The 19,361-nt window shown below is 39.6% G+C and overlaps 1 protein-coding gene across 5 annotated transcripts in view; it reads right to left on the bottom strand.

The window, feature by feature from the left end:
• Positions 1-12,857: 12,857 nt before the first annotated feature.
• Positions 12,858-19,361, bottom strand: part of SRFBP1 (serum response factor binding protein 1) — a 114,583-nt gene continuing 108,079 nt past the window's right edge. For all 5 annotated transcript variants that reach the window (XM_065406365.1, XM_065406367.1, XM_065406368.1 and 2 more), the window contains 4 exons: positions 17,700-17,781; positions 15,628-16,381; positions 15,067-15,104; positions 12,858-13,440 (listed from right to left, as the gene is read on the bottom strand). In XM_065406365.1, coding sequence (XP_065262437.1) covers positions 13,250-13,440; positions 15,067-15,104; positions 15,628-16,381; positions 17,700-17,781 — 1,065 coding nt within the window. In that variant the 3' untranslated portion in view covers positions 12,858-13,249. The remainder of the gene's footprint in view (positions 13,441-15,066; positions 15,105-15,627; positions 16,382-17,699; positions 17,782-19,361) is intronic.

The raw sequence follows: 19,361 nt of genomic DNA, 5'->3' as shown, positions 1-19,361 counted from the left end.
TACCTGGATTCCTAGCTGTTCTCCCTGGCTCAACTCCCTTCTTGAATTTGCAGTCACAAGCCTCCTGATGCTTATCCAATTGCCATACAGAGTATTCACACAAAGCTGTTGAACAGGTTGCTGAGGGGCCCTTGAAACACTTTGTTAAAAACAAAACAAAAAAACCACATGAACTTATGTATTACCTTCTCACTGCTACAGCAAGGCCCCCCAGAACAGTTCTTCCAGCAACACCTCATTTACTGTTTCACGTTAGCTCCCTTGGTGTTCAAGCAATAACCCTTAACTATGTCTGGCCACAAATTGTTTTGTAAAAAGCATATGTACATTGAACAAAATCAGTGTTCCCTTTGTATTTTAGCTTAACATAGCCTATGAACATTACACAGAAATTACACTGATCTCATTTGGACGTTGCTTAATTACTATGTCACGGAGCACATCACTCACTGCTGAACTGGCGCCTCCTCCTGGTTGTTCTGGGGATTAGCTCGAAGCCAACACCCATGTCCGCGGTCTGCACCCCGTCACTCCTTCTCCACAGTCCACCTGCAACCCCTCTTGCGTTAGGAACTGCAGAATCCTCTTCGTGGCTGGGCCCTCCGGCCATGTCACTATCTGTGTTCCCCCTTTTTGGGGGAGATTTAGCTCCTTAGTAGTCAAGCCACTTCCCCAGTGGTGACTGTAGTCAGTTGTCCTGCCACTTCCAGTGGCGAGTGGGGGGGGATCCAGGCCCGCCCACTACTCCAGGTCCCAGCCCAGGAACCCTCTGAACTGCAGTTACTTACTGCGTTCCTTTGCCTCTACTATCACTGCGTTTCCTTAGGCCACTTCCCTGCAGCCACAGCACCCTCCTCAGTCTCAGCAGCCCATCTGGAGCTCCTTCTGTCTTCCTGGGTTCCTGCCTGCACTGCTCTGTCCAAGATGCTACAGGGTTGCAGCCTACTCAAGAGACAGTCTTCCCTCGAACTCCAGGCAGCTACTGACCCTGCTCTGCCCTAAGGCTCTTTTTAACTCCTTACTGGCCAGTGTGGGGCTGATGCCCCATTACATACCAATTGTAAGGCTTATCTCACTTTGAATTTGCTACAAAGTCCTTTGTACTGGGAAATCAAACACTGATCAAGCAGGGCTAAAATGACAAACATTTGTATCACCCTTATGTGAAGACCTAGGTTCATATCACACCATTCACAACAAAGAATAAGATAGGTCCATCAGTGATCATTAGACAAGATGTACAGGACTCAACCCCGTGCTCTGGGTGTCCTTAAACCTCTGACTGCCAAAAGCTGGGTCTGGATGACCGGGAACTGATCACTCAATAAACTGCCCTGTTCTGTTTATTCCCTCTGATCCATCTGGCACTGGCCATTGTCAAAAACAGGACACTGGACTAGATCAGTGGTTTTCAAATTGTGGGTCGCAACCCAGAACTGGGTCGCAGAATATAAGGCATTGGGTCGCGGCGGCTCTGGTCAGCACCACCGACTGGGCTGTTAAAAATCCCGTGGGCGGTGCTGCCCGGCTAAGGCAGACTAGTCCCTACCTGTTCTGACATTGCGCTGTGCCCCGGAAGCAGCCAGGGGCAGATCTGGCTCCTAGGCAGGGGGGCCATGGGGCTCCGCGTGCTGCCCCTGCCCCGAGCACTGGCTCCGCCTGGCCAATGGAGCTTGGGTGGGGGCGGTGCCTGTGGGCCAGAGCCACGCAGAGTCACTTGCGCACCTCCGCCTAGGAGCCGGACCTGCTGTTGGCTGCTTCTGGGGCACAGCGTGGTCCCAGGACAGGCAGGAAAGCCTGCCTTAGAACTCCTGCTGCGCCACTGACCGGGAGCCGCCTGAGGTAAGCCCATGCCCCAATCCCCTGCCCCATTCCTGAGCCCCCCCAAATCCGGAGCCCTTTCCTGCACCCCAAACCTCTCATCCCCGGCCCCACCTCAGAGACTGCCCCAGCCCTGCCCCACTCCCGCACTCCAACCCTGCCACAGCCAAGCCCCCTTCCACACCCTGAACCCCTCATTCCCAGCCCCACCCTGCAGCCCTCATCCCATACCCCAGCCCTGAGCCCCTCCCACATCCCAAACCCCTCATCCCCACCTCCATTGGGTCACAGGCATGGTTTCACCCAGTATGGCCATTTTTAAGTTATTAGAAGCAACAAGTTAAATGGCCTTGGCCTGGTCCTTTATTTGTTCTCACCACCAGAGTGTCTGTGCTTGTGGGAGAATGAGGTGTGCTGCAGGTCATGAGTGGTTATTTTTGGCAGAGCAGTGTGAAGAAACTTTTATGGCATCTCCCTGCACTAGGACTAGCTCTAATCAGAGCCTCCAGTAACAGAGCTTCTATTCACTTGAATTCAAAAAGGGGAGGAGAGAGAAAAGGTTAACTGAAGGATGTCAGTTAGGGTTATGCATAGTTACTTTGCTTTGTAGCCTCCCCTCTCTCAGCTTCCTAAATTAACAAAATACTGTAATGATATTCAAACGTACAAAGAAAGCAAGTTCTCTAGTTCCTTTTGTGTTGCATGTTCATATTGATGCATAGATATTTAACAGAGGTGGGTTAACTTTGTTTAGTACTCATTTGCTAATGTATGATTTTTTAACAAATTTTTCATTTTTTTAATAGATACTAAGATGCAAGAAAATGGATGAGTCAGTGCCCACTGTTTTGTACTGTAATATCATTATATAAACTTCAGTAGAATATGAACACTTTACAAAAAGCAAAAAAATTCAACACAAACTTTTATGTCGTTTTGAAGCATAATGGCTGCTTCATAAAATGTGTAACTGGATTTTTAGCACTCAAATTGTCACTTAAAAAACTATTGCAACGTGTAGGATTGGTGATTTATGTACAGATTTTCAAATTCTAAAGGAAATTAACTCATTCACAGAAAAGTAAGTTTTTTTGTGTTTTGTTTTGTTTTAAACTCCACTGGAAATCAGAGTGTAGATAACAGCAGAGTTTGGTCAGTACACTCTCTGTGAATGAGCTGTAATCTCTTTAAAAGGTAGCAAAAACGTATAAAATGCAGTAAGTAGTAGTAGTAATGCTGGCTAGCTCAATGAATGCCAGATCAAAGACCAACTTGGGAGTGATGCTCCTGCCATTACAGTAAAACTAATTGGATACATTGGATGCAGACGAGAAAAGTATCCCTGGTTTTCAAGGAATATTAACATATAGCAGAAAAATTTTCATGTAGGCATTAGTTACATCCCATATACGAAATTTATGTTTATTTTACATTTTTAATATATTAGTAGGTAAACCATTTTCTCAAGCCAAATGCATACTGGGGCTTTGGCCATAAGCCTGTTTTACTTTTGGAGTAGAATTAAAGAACTTAGCCACTTTTCTCTGTGAATAGAGATTTTCAAAATGGGGCTCTTAAAAGGATCTACCATTAATTCAATGCGAGTAAAATGAACTAGGATGAACACCTGTCCAGCAGAAACAAGGCTTCTGAAAGCGACACTGGATAGTCCCTAATTATTAGCTGTGGTGGTGGGGGGGAAGCATGAATTGAACAGGCCAACCAATTACAATAACTGACAAGAGGCAATCAGCTCAGAGGCACCACAAACAGAAATAGGCCAAAAGACCTATCAGGGTGTTCTTATTGAGAAAAGGCCTTTTACTTGTATTCCCATTAACATTATTTTACATTTAGTACTGTACTTGATTCTTAATTGCATATTTGGCTATTCAAAGAATGAAGCTTAAAATATTATACAGTAAGTATAGAATAATAGTTGGTGTATGCAACACAGAAAGTACTTTAGTTAGGTCAATCATGAAATATTCAAAGTGAAAAACTTTCAGCCCAAATTAACAAGATACATCATGCTGCTTATTGGTGGGGGTTCACAAAAGTACAATTATTTCATGTATGCAGTGGACCAATCTGTAAGCTAAAACAGCTGTGATTTTTGTTTTTTAAACTGTGAAATTATTTCTCACAACATTGTCCTGATACTTTTTCCGAAGATATCAGAAGATGCAATGCTCAACCTGCAGCTCACAACCGCCAAAGCTCAAAACCTTTAGAGTTTTAATGGCATTTATTTTTATGTATTTGTGTAGCTTGAGGAATATTGGGGTGTTTTGTTACAACTTTGGGAAATGTTTTAAGCAATATTTGCCAATATTGCATGCAGTAGAACCATGCAAATTTAATTTTGAATTTGTGTTAGTTATCAGAATATCCTTGAGGACTATGGATCAGCTAGTTATTTCCTACATATATTTTGTTGTTTTAAGATTATCTAATGTTTCTGTCCAAATCACAATCATGTTCTGGCACAATAAACCTAAAGAACTGAAACATCAACACTTAACCAGACTGACACTGATGAACCATTAACTCATTGAGGGCATGGCCTTTTAGGACTACTCACTCACCTTTCACTTCCGCATGCGGGATGGGTCGAGTTTACATCTGCAGGCTGCTAAGTTTTCCATTGGTTTTCCTCATTTGGTTGATAAATGATCATTTTAATCACTCACCAAGTGGGTATCTAACTCAAGCAATAAAGTTTGAAAACTAGACTTGGTACATTTTACTGTAGTAGGGCTCTATGCACATCAGCAGTTAAAGTTGTGCCATTATTTCTCATTAAAAAAACACTATTTTCATGTGTTTATAATTGACTGTACAAATATGTTCCAGACTGAAGTTTGGCTTTTGAGGTCTGAGCTCCAGAACAATTTTTGTAAATGGATTAAAAAAAAAAAAAAAAAAAAAAAGCATGCACACACACACACGTACGTGTATGAATGAATGAATGCAGGTACATTTGTACCTCCTGTCAAAAGTGATTCAGGCCAAAATTTCCAACCTGGGATGAAGGCTCTGATTCTACAACTTCTTGTATGTGGGCAACTTGTACATGTGCAGTTGCATGGAAGTCAGAGGATACGTCTACACTGCAAACATGTACCGACTGCAGCAAGTCTCAGACTTCAGGTCTCCAGACCTGGGCTGGGGCTACAGAGCTAAAAATAGCAGGGTAGATGTTCCCGTTTGGGCTGGAGCTCAGGGTTTGAAACCTGGTGAGGGGAGTGATTCTCAGAGCCCAAGCTGGCATGTTTACACTACTATTTTTAATACCATAGCACAAGTCCCGCAAGCCTTGTTCTGTAGATCTGGACTCTGAAAACTGTTGGGGCACAGCACATTTAGGATCAGCCATTAGCCAGGAGCTGTGCAGCCAGGAGGCACTCTGAGGTGTGGTGTTCTAAGAGTAGTTCTGGGGGTGTTTACTCTGTAGATGCCCTGAGATCTGTGGGATTTTCCTGTAGCTTTGCGGGCATCTGCAGGGTTGGAGAGCCACACCCTCTACTTACCTCAAAAATTGTGGAAGTTTAAAAAGGCAGTTTACTGAGTATCTTTGGCTCTCCTGTAGGAAGACACATTCTGGCCTTTAGTGCTGATGCTTGGGCTGCCAAATGATCCAGTGATTTAAGAATCTTTAATTACTCATTGACATGATAGATTGTTAGGGCTCCATAGACACCTTCATTGGTAAATGAACACATTTTACATATTGATCTGATAAGACAATGGAATTTCTTTTCTTTAGCTAAATACTGTACAAGTTTTAAACGTTTTAAACAATGGGAAAATAAATGAAATTTGCTCACTGTTCAAGAATACATGAATGGTCTTACTTAAATCAACAAAAGCTAGGAACGTCAGCATTAAAGTTGGAAAAATTAATACAATCTGTCCTTAACTAATCCTGCTGAGCTATAATGCAGGAATAGAGAAAAGTTGATTTAAATAGCTTATGAGCTAATGTTAATAAATGGAGGAGTGCTGGGCATAATGCTCAATATCTTGGTCACTGCAGGTTTGACCCAGGTACCTGAAGCCTACTTTTTACATGCTGCAATATATTTAAGGGAATGCTTGCTTTTTTTGTAGGAAATCTTTATACATTGTTTTGATGTAAGAGTTTATTTTATAAAACAAATTTTATTGTGTAATCATTTTTAATAGGCCTTGGGCCTGTTCCTGCAGTCTTTGAAAAAGAGCTTTGCCCTTGATCTCAAAGAGTGTAAGGTCAGTCCAAGAGTTTGCAAAATTTCAGAAGTACAGAAATGCTTCTCTTGCAGTTTCAAATTTCCGTTGAAAATGTTAGAGTGTGCATGAAGCAATTACCTCCGACATTTCAGGTCTTTAGAGAAATGGTGCACATAAGGAACATTCCCATGCAACAGACGCATTACAAGAGGGCTTTGCTATATTTGTAAAATCTTGAAATACATGTTTGATAATAGGTGCATATTTCTAGACAAAAGTATTAAAAGAATGAGAGATTGGTCATCAATTGAACCAACAGATCATGTAGATGATATTTTTATGTTGCACACTAAAGTTTACTATGTAGTATTGAATGGTGCATTCACCAAATTTACCTTCATAGTCCTTTTATATATCTGTTTTTTTAGTTGTATCTGTTCATACCAAAAGGTTTATTTTCATTCATAAGATATTGAAAGTGGTCTATCCTGTGCCTCACATTATGCCAAATATGTATGGTCTTTTCACATTCCCCAGATTAAAAAAAGGTGCTGTAATAACTTGAATTAAAACCAAGAAGTGTATGCTAATAGGAGGTTATTTTTTGTTGTTGTTTTAGCAACTAAATGCTACAAATTCAGTGAAATGCCACTTGTTTTTGCAATTTCTTGAAGGAGTTTTCAATGTTTCCTTCACTGTTTTCCAAGAATCTTAATTTTAAAATCTCTATCTTTATTTGAAGAGCTTTTATTTATAATATTCAGACACTAGCTTTGTATTCTTCATTGCACTTTCATATTCTTGTGTTACATTGCCTGTATTATGGTTGCAAGTTTATGTGAAAATGACTTGAATAAAATGTTTCAAGTGTACGGTCTATCCTGCTGCACCTGAGTTCAACATGGGCCTGATCCCTTTGTCACCAAGGTCAACTGGAGTCTTCATTGTCTCCAGTGGCGCTTGGCTGAGGCTATATATGCGTCAAAATGGTAACGATTAAAGTTTGGCAAAGTTATAAGCACCTTATAAGTCTTATAATGGGAAGTGTCAGGCAACCAGCAGCAATATCAACTCTGCCTATAATACACAAGAATCTAGCACAAATACATAACATGTTTATAAATCTTAGTTCTGGGTTCTAAATTCACTTTTGGGTGTAGATCTTTAAAACTCTGAATACTCTGGGACCCAATTGTCTGAGATAGCCCTATATCTCATGGCAATTAAGCCAGCTGGGATTAGTGAAATGTGTGAATGTTTTAATAAGGTGATCCCATGAAGTGCTTGGGCCTGTGCTAACTTTTGTGTCTCAGGGGTGCATGTGCCCACAAAAGAGGAGGCGTGAGGGACTGGGAATTTATTTTACCCACAAATGCTTTCTTCTAGCCACAAAAAAGGAAGCAGTCAATACTTGTTTGGCAAGTGATGTTACATGGCAAATGCCTGAAAAAAATGTACAGTGTATAGTGATACCATACCACATTTAACTTATGTAATTAGGAGGAGGAGGAGGAAGTAAAGGTCTTCTAGTATGTCCACACAACATTTTGGAGGAAGTCTCAGGCCTCTGAGCCTGAGCTCCAGCCCAAGCCACAACCTCAAAGCACTGTCTCTACAGCTGTTTTTAGAGCGCTAGCTTGCGCTCACTCCAAAATGCTGTGTAGTCATACCTTTAGTGTTTCCTGGTCTCTTCCCCTCTGCAAATATTTTGGAAATGCCTGTCATTCACTGTAAACGAATAAAGAGAAAATTGCTCTTCAAGAAGTATTTCCTAAGCCCAGACTTAGTTCATCTGGGCAGAGATGGTTTCACAGCATTAAGAAAGGGTGTGAACTCAATAAGAAGCAGGGAAAATCCAACTTTCCCTTCATTTTGGCCAAAATTTTAAGAAGGGGCTCCTGCAACATCTTCCTTGTAACAAATCCTGTTGGGAAGTGCTTGCTGCCAGAACCCAAGCCTAAACACTCCACGTTCAGAGGCAAAAGCATAAACAAAATGAGGGCCCCATTTGGAATCTGCTCTCCCTGGAAGCCAGTCAAATCCAAAGTGACCTTTAGGCCATGATGAAAGATATTTCATTTAGGATTAAAAACTTGTTTTGTGCTCTGTCTGTTTTGAAAGCCCGAGCCGCCACATTATTTATTTCTATAGTAATTCTCAATCTGTCTTTTTAGAGTATCAAGGAAAATAGAATTGAATAAGAGACACTATTTAGATACAATGATGTTCTGTTACTTGGAGAAGATATGCTTTGTGGAACCACATACCAATACCACATACCATACCAATAATATATGGTATTTTGTCATTTGACTTGGGTAATTCTGATGTGAAACAAAATAGAAAGCGGAAACCAAAGCTAAATTACCACATCGAAACAACACATGAAAGTACATTACACTAACGCCTAACAATACAGGAATGGTGGGATGATCTATCCTACAGCTAGATCAACATTCACACTGTACTAAGGACACACTGTTAGCAATCATCTAACCAGAGCACCAGAGGAAATAGAGCATGAGCCTAGAAACCAGTTTGAAGAATTCATTCCAAAGAACAGATACCACAAGGAAATGAGTGGGCTTAGACCCTCTAACACGCCTGGCTCCATGTAAGCCAGAGAGATGTAATGGCACATCTCTAGCCATCCAGCAGTTCCTTCAGAATTTCAATTTTCATAGAAACACATTTTTAAGCCGTATGGTTTACCTTCTAAATATGAACGAATGTTATGTTGTCTTCCCAGTTCTGTACACTGCCTGAATCAATAGACTAAGGCTATGTCTACACTGCACCTCTTGTGGTGGTGTGTAGGGTGTATAGCTACAAGCCACAGTGAAAAGCAGGGTGGTCCACGCTGCAGCATGTAGCATGAAAGTGAAATCCTCTGGCAAGGGGGAGGCAGCAGGAAAACGCTTGGCAGCAGAGAGCTCCCAGAGCCTTTCCCCACTGCCTTCCCACACCAAAGTCTTTCCCTGTTGCAGCAGCCTTCCACTGTGGCAGGGAATGGCTCTAGCAGCTCCTACAGCAGGGAGCTGCTGGCCAGTAGCGGAGAGCTGCCAGAGCCTTTCCCCTCTACGAGGAAAGATTCCGGCAGCTCCCTGCTTTAGGAGTCTTTCCCTGTGGTGTACAGTGGCTCCATCAGCAGGACCTTATATTGATAAAACAATGCATCTGATGAAGTGGGTTTTAGCCCACGAAAGCTTATGCCCAAATAAATTTGTTAGTCTCTAAGGTGCCACAAGTACTCCTCGTTTTTGCTGATACAGACTAACACGGCTACCATTCTGAAACCTGTATATTGATAAAAAATAGTATTGTTGACAGGTAGGCACTGCTTGAGTGAATAGAGAGCCCCATACCCACATGGTTCAGGCATACCTTTACTTACAGTCAACTGTTATTTATACCTGTGTTAGGAGTGTGTGTAGTGTAAGTACTTTGCACACCACTGAAAGGAATGTGCAGTATAGATGTATCCTGAGGTGTGTAGTGCCTCCCATTCATCTAAGGAGTTAATGCAGAAGTATAAAGGTGAACACATTTAAATGTCCACTTTGTTAACTATTTCACTCAATATCTTTAGCAGAAATATCCAGTTAATGTGTTTCTCTGTCACGCTGGATATCACAGAAGTGGAGACAGTCAAAATGACCTAATGGGTCTTTTCAAGCCCATAAGGCCACTGCAGGATTTTTCCCTACAGCAGTGTTTCTTCAATCCAGCTTTAAAATTATCCCAGTGATAGGGCTTTTTCCATTTTGGGTGATAAACACAATACACTCTAATACATTTCAGTTAGAAATTGCAAACCAATTTAATACCAATGTAGGCATGGCCTCTTGCCGACTGCATGCCTCGAGTCCAAAACACAATACTGTGTGTCTAACACTCCATGTGACTTCAGGTACCCAGTCTGGATAAGACTAGGAAATATACTCAGAATTATTTATTGGAAAAGGCACTCCTCCTGGTTCCATATATGCATCAAAACACAGTGCACATGCCACCTGCCCACACTGGACCTCATCTTCAGTTTCAGTGATTTGCCTGACAAAGAGTAAGTCAATGACAGATCTAGAGTTAGAACCTATAGGTCTGATCCAAAGCCCATTTAAGTCACAGGAAAGACTCCCAGTGACTGCAATGGGCTTTGGATCAGGCCCTCTCTTGATACCATATCTAATTCCATAACTAAATTTCATAGACAACATAATTTACTATATCTGTCTCAGTTTTCAAATCTTTAAAATGGGGATAGCAATATCAGCATTTCCATAATGTTTTAAAGTAAATTTAAGTTTCTTGATTTTCTATCAATTTTTTTTTAAAGAATTGTGCGATCTATTAAGATATTTTCACTTTCAGCTACTGATACATATTTACAACCTGAATTGCAGTTTAGTAATTGTCGGATAATATGTACTGAGATAGAGTATCTCTTCTGTGCACAGTACTAAACAGTGATTTTATTTTGAACTGTGCAGCTTGCTACAGCTTGTTAGGAGTTGCCAGTCATCTAATGTTCACACCCAAAGAAATGTCTTTTCAGTATACTAATCATTATTAAAACCAGAGGAAATATGTAGGCCCTTACACATTTTTGGGTTCATTTGGCCATAGGTTTATTACCACAGAATAACACAGAAAGAGATACAAATCATTTTAACAAAATGTATACTTACTTTGTATGTTATTTTCTGAACAGAAACTCCTGTGAACTCAGTGTTAAACTTCAGATAAATTCACTAGGCTCCTCAGTTCAAAAGAGTTGTTCTCTTGCACGAATACAATAAAATAAAGCTCTCTATAGTACAGTGCCTAGAACACTGGGGACCCGGCATGGGTATGGCCTCCAAGCACAACTTAAGTAGCAATAACCCATAAGACATATGGAAGGTAATAAAAAAGGATCTGTCACTCTCAGATTACCCTTCCGCTCCATCCCTCAAAGTTACAGTAACTGAGCATCAGAATGTGGAATAATGGTTGGATTTCTCTGATCAAGGCCTTCCTGTGAAGCTCATGAAGAATTAAAAGGTGATTTTGCAAAAAAAGGAAGCTCTGATGTTTCAGATACCCCCAGGAGCACACTTAAGGTTATAAATTATAGCTATAACAAAGTCTCTTCCTGCATTCTTAACTGCCAAGAAAAACTAAATGGTCCTGGCACTCTAAGGACATGTAAAGAGAGACTTCAGGATATAAACTTTTAAAAACTAGCTATATATTGTACATGATCTACATTTTTCTTATGTTTTTAAGTTTACAAGTTTGTTTGTTTTTTAAATTATTTGACCATGGATATCAGTCACTTCTCAAAATTGGAAACTTTCACCTACTCAGAAAAGATTAGCTGTCTGTGAAGAAATTTTTTATAACAGGATTACAGCTAACAAAAAGAGAAAAAGTTTCCTGCCCTTTATTGAAACCAGGAAAATTGCACATCAAATATTTGTTTGGACTAGTACTAAGCCTTTAGAAAAGTTTCTTGTCTAGAATATGTAAAACAGTATTCTAGATATTGCTTTCAAGAGGATGACTTTCTTCAAAACATGATTTTCCTTGAAGATAAACACAAGTTCAAAATACAATGAATGTAGTTCCTATGTATAGCCACTGGCTGCTTACCTAGTACAAGATTACTTTTACAAGAGTCTATTGCTATTGAAGATGCCTTGAACTCTTGTGATCTGGTATAAAATCCCCACCTCCACACATCTACACATACACCACTGTTTCATATAATGAGGAATAAAAAAAAAAAATCAAAACATCCTGGGGCACAAACTTAATTGAAATTACATTCCTCCATGGCTGTAACATAATTCAGGAAGGGAGAACTTCACTTTGGATATAAAAACCTTCCTGCTGTATGGATAGCAAAGCATAGCATAGAATATCCATATTATTAACTGTGTATATGTTTTATGGAATTGATTCAGCTCAATTGTATAAAGGACAGTAGCATCCAATTAAACCACAACGAGGAAGAGACAGTTACAATTAAGTTCATAGATCTTTTAAAACTAACTAATATGAAAGATCTTTAAAGAAAAAAAATATGGTTAAAAAACCATCTCCCCACACCCCGATCCCAGGAACTCCAGAACACTAAACTGATAGCTCCATCCAACACAGTCAAATGCCCTTCCAACAGTTAGGGATATCAAAAAAACCAAGATCTTTGGCAAACAAATCAATAGCATTTAATAAGAAGGTACTTTTTAAATTTATACTCTTCTTACTGATTCTGGTAGTTAGGAACTCAGTAGGATGGGATCCTAATTCTCTGACTACGTGCAATTTAAATTAAGTGGGGCACACTATTTTCCTTTCAGTACAGGAATGTTCACGACTGTGTACTTTAGTTATCAAAATTGTTGATCTAATGAAGAAAGATGAACATTTTTTAGATGGCAAGTTTTTATTGCTATCTAGAGTTTGCCATACACGCTACTGATCTCCATTTCTGCTTGCTTCATGTATTTATGGAATTTAGCAAATGTCTTCAGTGCTAACAGAGCTCTGAACTTCTTCCAGCTAAGATAAGAGTAAATATTTTGATATTTTAAACATATGCCTTAATGAACTATTTTAACTACGTTTTCTTAGCTAGGAGCACTTATCCTTCCCATCTCTTCTGATATTGAAGTCCTTAAATAGTTTTCTGGAGTGTACCTTACATAATGTGAAACCACACAGAGGAAAACTCCCAACTACTACAGAGCACAAAATAGCTCCATAAATCCCTTCCTGACTTCATTGTGGGTTTCACAGGTGGCGGCACTAAAGAACTGAACTCTTAACCATATACTATGTGACATCCCAATTAGTCAACTAATATAGCACAAATTGTTTCATTTGCTCAATCTTCATTATAAACAAATCTGGAATAGCTTTTTCCTTGCCAAAAAACCTTAAAAGACTACATCACCGATTTCTCAAGATTAGGATACTATTTAGTTTATAAAAACATGTAAATATGATTTGAAAAAGGCACTAGTTCTCAAATACTGTAAAAGGTTTAGTTTCCAAACAACTTTGCACGTATCATCTCAATCAAGAAGATAAATATTCTCTTTTCAATCTATAACACCCGGGTCACAAAGGTCCAGTCAAAACACAAGCTGTTACATCTCAAAAGTAGATACCGAACTAGAGGGGAACTATAAGAATCTTCTTTAACAATATGAATTTACATTAAAAAAGTTTAATCATCATCAAATTTAATCTTTTTCCCCTGGAATGCTGTAATTTGAGATATTTGTTCCCGACGCTTCTTGCTTGCTTCCCACGAAGGATGAAGCGGTTGCTCTAAATGCTCTTTTTTATTTTCATACTTTATACCTGCAGCTTTAGCAAGGTGTGTTCTCTTTACCCGCAGTTCATTTTTTGGAAAAGCTGTGCATAAAATACAATAAAAAACATTAAATGCAACTATGTCATGAACATATACAAAACCAGGTAATACATACTATAAATACCTTAAAGGTAGGTATTTACTGGAAGCCAATATAACTGAGGCAATATATAATAAGTGAGACATACCATATAATCTCCAATATCCATTCCTAATGAGCCACACATAATATACACATATGAACACATGACTAAAAAAAAAAAAAAAAAGTATAAAGTATAAACACCTAGGAAGATTGCTAAGGAGGAAGGAAGATTATCCCTCTTCTCACAAATCAGCAAACTGCCAGTTCATGAACAGCAGATATGGTCAAGATGATATGATTAAGATGGCAGAAGGCTCTGGGGTTTCAATGCAAAATTGGTGTGGAATTTAATTACCATGCATAAGAGTCATCACAATCTCTGATTTTACTGTACAGTATACCGATGAGGGATGAGTCACTGGACATCCGATTTTAGAGTAGCACTTTCAATATGAGATTGGCACATAATTTCTTTGAAGCAGCAAAAAAATTCTAATCCTTAAAAGTGCAGAATTAGCCATAATCTGGGTAAAATATTCAAGTGGCTAAAATAATTTGCTGGGATGAACCACTTGATGAGATTAAGGGTTGTATTCTGTCACCTTTACTCATACTCAGGTTGTACCTTTTTCCATGAGTAGTTTCATGGAGTAAGGTACTACTTAACGTGGGGAAAGGTGGCAGAGTACAGACCTGTAGGATGCTTGCTTTTGATAACTATTTCAACCATGGAAACGTATAACATCAAACAGTTTCTACAAGTTAAAGGGCAAATGCAATCCCTTGATGACTCAAACAGAAATATCTGAATAAACGTCACTAAGGGCTTGTCTACATGAACATTTAATTTGTGGCAAGATTGGGTGGGAATCTACTTTGCACTAGCCTGCTGCAGACTAACTGTCTATGTAGACCAGGGGTCGGCAACGTTCGGCACGCGGCTCGCCAGGGTAAGCACCCTAGCGGGCCTGGCCAGTTTATTTACCTGCTGACGCGGCAGGTTCGGCCGATCGCGGCCCCCACTGGCCGCAGCTCGCCGTCCCGGGCCAATGGGGGCGGCGGGAAGCGGCGCGGGCCGAGGGATGTGCTGGCCGCGGCTTCCCGCCGCCCCCCATTGGCCCGGGACGACGAACCGCGGCCAGTGGGGGCCGCGATCGGCCGAACCTGCCGCGTCAGCAGGTAAATAAACTGGCCAGGCCCGCTAGGGTGCTTACCCTGGCGAGCCGCGTGCCGAATGTTGCCGACCCCTGATGTAGACCTTGCTGATGCACATTTACGGTTTGATAACATTCTTTGAATTAGTCCTCTCTGAAATGGAACTAAACCAAAGCACATTAACATATTGTTAATGCATGTCAAGAGGGTCCATACAGACAGTCTATGACCGGCTAGGAGGGGGGTAGATTCCCACCCCAGCTTGCTGCAAACTAATTGTTTTAATGCAGACAAGTCCTAAATTGAAATATGAAACAAAACAGAATACCTCACTGTGATTAGCCCTACAGGGATAAGTATAGCTTGACAGGTTTTACTTTGGCATTTTAAAGAATTCAAATGGAGCAGCAGTACGATGGACACATACCTGTTCTTCTGTTTTTGGAAGTCTGATAGTTAACATTTCTAAAAAACAAGAAAATAATATTAAAGATATTTCAAGAAAGGAATAATAAATAAAAGATTTGTTTGAAAAAATGGCCAACTCCACCATACTTGCTGGATAATCTACATGGTACTACGGTATGGTAGCAATAAACAGCTTTTGCTATTGGTTAACACTGAAGTGAAACTGACATGTAAACCAATGCAAGAACTATATATAATTTATATTTTTTTGTATACAATTGATTTTGGTTGTTGGCTCATCTTGAGCTTTTGAGTTCAGCTTTTACGAAGGTCAGGAGCAGTTAACATTGCTGTGAGCATCTTTTTAGGACTTTCTATTGATACTGACACAAATAACTTTCCTGAGCAGGGAAGAATTTGAAAAATGCATAACGGTCAAGGAAGAATAATGTGACTGGATACAAAATGCCAATCCAAATACTCTGAGCAGTGATTGGCTGAAATTCTGCTCAGTTGATGGAAATATTACAAGTCATAATAATTACTCTATAATTTCTATAACTGAAATGGAAAAGAATACCTCTTCATATTTTTGTATTTCTGATCAGATCTGGACAGAGAATTGCAAAATACTGATTCCAACTTCACTGCTTTTGCACTTGGTTTACTTTCTTCTGTGATCACATCCTGCATCGTCATAAACTTTGAGTCCTTTGTTTTGTTTAGTAATGCTTCTTTGAGACTTTTCTTTTCCTTTGCTGAAGAAAGGTCACTATCTGCCACTTTCTTCTTCTTTTTCTTTACTTTGCCGATGAAGAAATCATCATGGCTATCACTATCTTCAGAATCGGATGACTGGTTATAAAACCTCTCTTCCGTGCTGTCATCAAAATACTCCTTGTTATCAAATTCTTCCATATCACTAACATCACTGTTTGATTTGTTTGTTATCCTGAACTTGTTCGCACTTGTAAGTTTTTTTCTTTTTGGCCAGTCAATTGTCGGTTCTGTTTGATCTTCAACTATGGCATGTTTTTCTGAAGTTTGTAGTGACAAATCACCCGAAGAATCTGTTCTTTCAATTCCTGAAGATTTCTGCTCACATTCTCTCTCGCAGATTTGTTTATTTTCTATGTTAGTGGCTGTTTTCACATTCACCTTTGTTTTAGCTTCTTGCTGTTTTAGAACCAGTGTATGTGTCTGGTTATCTACACTGCTATTAGAATGTTGCCTCAATTTAGGCTTTTGAGAAAGCTGTTCTTCTGATTTATGCTCATCTGAAGATTGAGTTTTAGGTGGCTTCCGTCTTGCATCCTTAAAGGCTTTTACAGCAGCTACAAAAATAATAGCAAATAGAGTTATTGCAGTATCACGACAGTACATACATTAGTTAAACCAACGTTCAAGTGGCTATGACACTAAGTTTGCAAGTTAGATCCACTATGCTGAACAAGTATGAGATTTTTGGTGGCTTCACTAGATCATTTAGAAAATAAAAGTAGGGGCTGAAAATGGCTTGAAGTAATGTCAAAGAGGAAAAGTGGGAAATCAGAACTGAGTGAGGGCTCCTATTGCATGTAGTGAACTTCTCAGCATCAGATTATTTTCATTGATTCAAGTTAATGTCAGGTGATATTTTGAGTGTGGAAAAACTGTAAACACACGTTATTATATATATATATATATACACACATACACACACACACACACGTATAATCATAGGCACCTAGCAGTGCCTGTTATTAGCTAAGGTTATTTCCACCATAACCTTTTTTCACAAGCTAATTTTTTCCTGGAACATTCACCCTTTGGCCTGGAATTTTCCATATCTGCTTTCTGCCTAACAGCGAGCAAAACCAACGTGCCTCAACCTTCTTTTAGCCTACGTCTACACTGTACACCACTAGCGGTTGTGTGTAGGGTATGTGAGTGCTGCGGTGAAAAGCACGCTATGTCCATACTGGAAACAGTGCAAACTGCCTTAGGATACTTTGAAAACCCCAGCCTTAAATACCTCCAATATATAGTCTTTATAGAGTCAATATAGGTGCTGCCCTAAATATGATTCAGCACCAATTTAGCAGAGACTTCTGGATTTTATGAATCATATAATCCCTCTCTCTGCTAGCTGCTATGCAATTGAGAGTTTTACACCTATTAACCAGCTAAGTAGTTAATATTACAAAACTATTTTAGGTCTGACACTTCATCTCAGCTAGCTGGCTTAAGTTTGGCAATACAAGTGTGTAACAGTACATACACCTATTAGCAAACAGTACATACACCTAATAGCAAATACTATTACTGTGGGTTAAAAAGCAGACACAAATATGGAAGCAATTTAATATTAATCAAAAGTGACCAACATATTCAGGCTATAATAAGCCAGTTCATTATTGACACACTACATAGATTTATATTTTCTCTCTTTATTAAAAATTCAGTTCCTTACAGAATAAAGGGAGCCTCGGTGTTCAGAATAGAATTGTAAAACCTTTAAATTTCATCTGTGTGGCTAAGGCAAATATCCCTATTTGAGACAGAGTGTAATTATATTACCTCTTCCAAAACACCATTTTTTAGGGATAGAACAAGATAATGTGCATAAATAAATACATGAATTTGAACAAGATGAGATTGTCTATTTCATACCTTTAATATCAGCAATTTTTGTCTTTAACAGTGGGTGTGTTGCTAGTCTAGCAGTCGCTCTGTCAGCTGCAGTGGAATTTGGCTGTATAAAAAAATAAAAAATAAATAAGAAATGTTATATGGTGATAAGGTGGTTGTGTAGATTTGCCTGATCCATACTACAAGATACAATAGTGACAGATTATGGACCTCCCAGCCCACTAAAAAACAAACCAAACCCCAAGACAATACAAGTTTAAATGTTACCAGGCCTGCACACCACACATTTGTCTTAAATTAAAATCTCACGTCATCCCAAGGAGCATGAAAGAATTTGACTATGAGGCTATTGATAAGAACATCACAAATATGCACCATTGCAATTGCCCTATTGTTAAACATGAGTGATATTGTTGATATTTTTATTTAAGAATAGATTGTCTGCACATCTTCCAGGCTTGAACAACATACTACAATTTTACATTCACTGCATATTTGCTATATTGGTCTACAATAATTCAAAAAAAGGCTGAAGAGGACTGTATACACAAGGCCACCTCCTCTTGGCTGGAGGGGTAATTACTATTAAGTCAGATAATATTGTTCATCTTCCTTTTTTGATAGAGCTCTAGAGACTAAATTTTGAAGTAATTACTATTATTTCCAATAGTGCTCACAATGTATTAGGTGCTTTCCAAACATGAGACAACATTGCTCCTTGTCTCCAAGACCTTTTCAGTCTAAAAGGCAAACAGACGAAGGGGTAGAGGAGAAATGTACATATCTAAGTAAGGTAGTCAAAGTAGCAAATGGCCACATCTTAGTAACACAGTTTTTAAAAAACACAAGTGTGTTGTATTTTTCATAGAGGTTATGACAAGGCTGTGGATTAATAGTAATAAGCAACCACCTGACTTTCTGTAGAAGTCACAGTAGAAGTTAACTTTCAGGAAGTATCTGAACACGAAGAAGGTAGCAACCTTGTGGACTAGCTCAAAGAGGGGTGGTTTGGATAAAGGAATAGAGAGTAGAATTTGTGAGAGAAGCAGGTGGAATGAGGCATTGAGGCTGGCATTGTTAGCACAGCAGAGGAGATAAGGGAAGATGGATAAAGAGAAGGGTGGATAAGAGTTAAGGTGCAGAGTTATACAGGGTCTTGAAGGCAAAAGTAAGCTCAAATTTGATGCAGATGAGCAGAGGAAAGCCATTGGAGGCATTTAAAGAGCAAGGTAACATGGTCAGATTGAAGGGCAAGGATGATATTGGGGTTTGTGTGTTTTGTATGAAGAGAAGGGAGGCAGAAGACAATTTGGGTGTCATGGAGGCAAGAGGGGGAATTTATAGTAATTAGGGTAAAAGTACTATGGATGGTGTTTCTTTCCTTTCCTACCCTTGTGATTTTCAATTCCTAGTTCTTCATATGTTGGAAGACAACACGCAGTTATTAGAAAGACTGTTCTTCACTCACAACGTTGTCCTCACTTTACTGCAAAAGTTCTTAATGGGCAAAACTGATTGGGAAGGCATCTCAGATCCAGGATGGATTTTGTGGGGTAGAGGGGAAAGGAAGGAGGAAAAACACCAAACCCAGTACTGCTAATAGCCCAGTGTTTATCACCTGGAATGTGGGAGACCCAGGTTCAAGTTCCTACTGTGCCTGGTTTGGAGGTGAGTGCCCTAAAC

The sequence above is a fragment of the Emys orbicularis genome, chromosome 6 (genome assembly GCF_028017835.1).
Source record: "Emys orbicularis isolate rEmyOrb1 chromosome 6, rEmyOrb1.hap1, whole genome shotgun sequence".
NCBI classification, from domain to species: Eukaryota; Metazoa; Chordata; order Testudines; family Emydidae; genus Emys; species Emys orbicularis.
The sequence above is the reverse complement of the archived record's forward strand: the minus strand, read 5'-3'. Positions and strand labels throughout refer to the sequence as shown.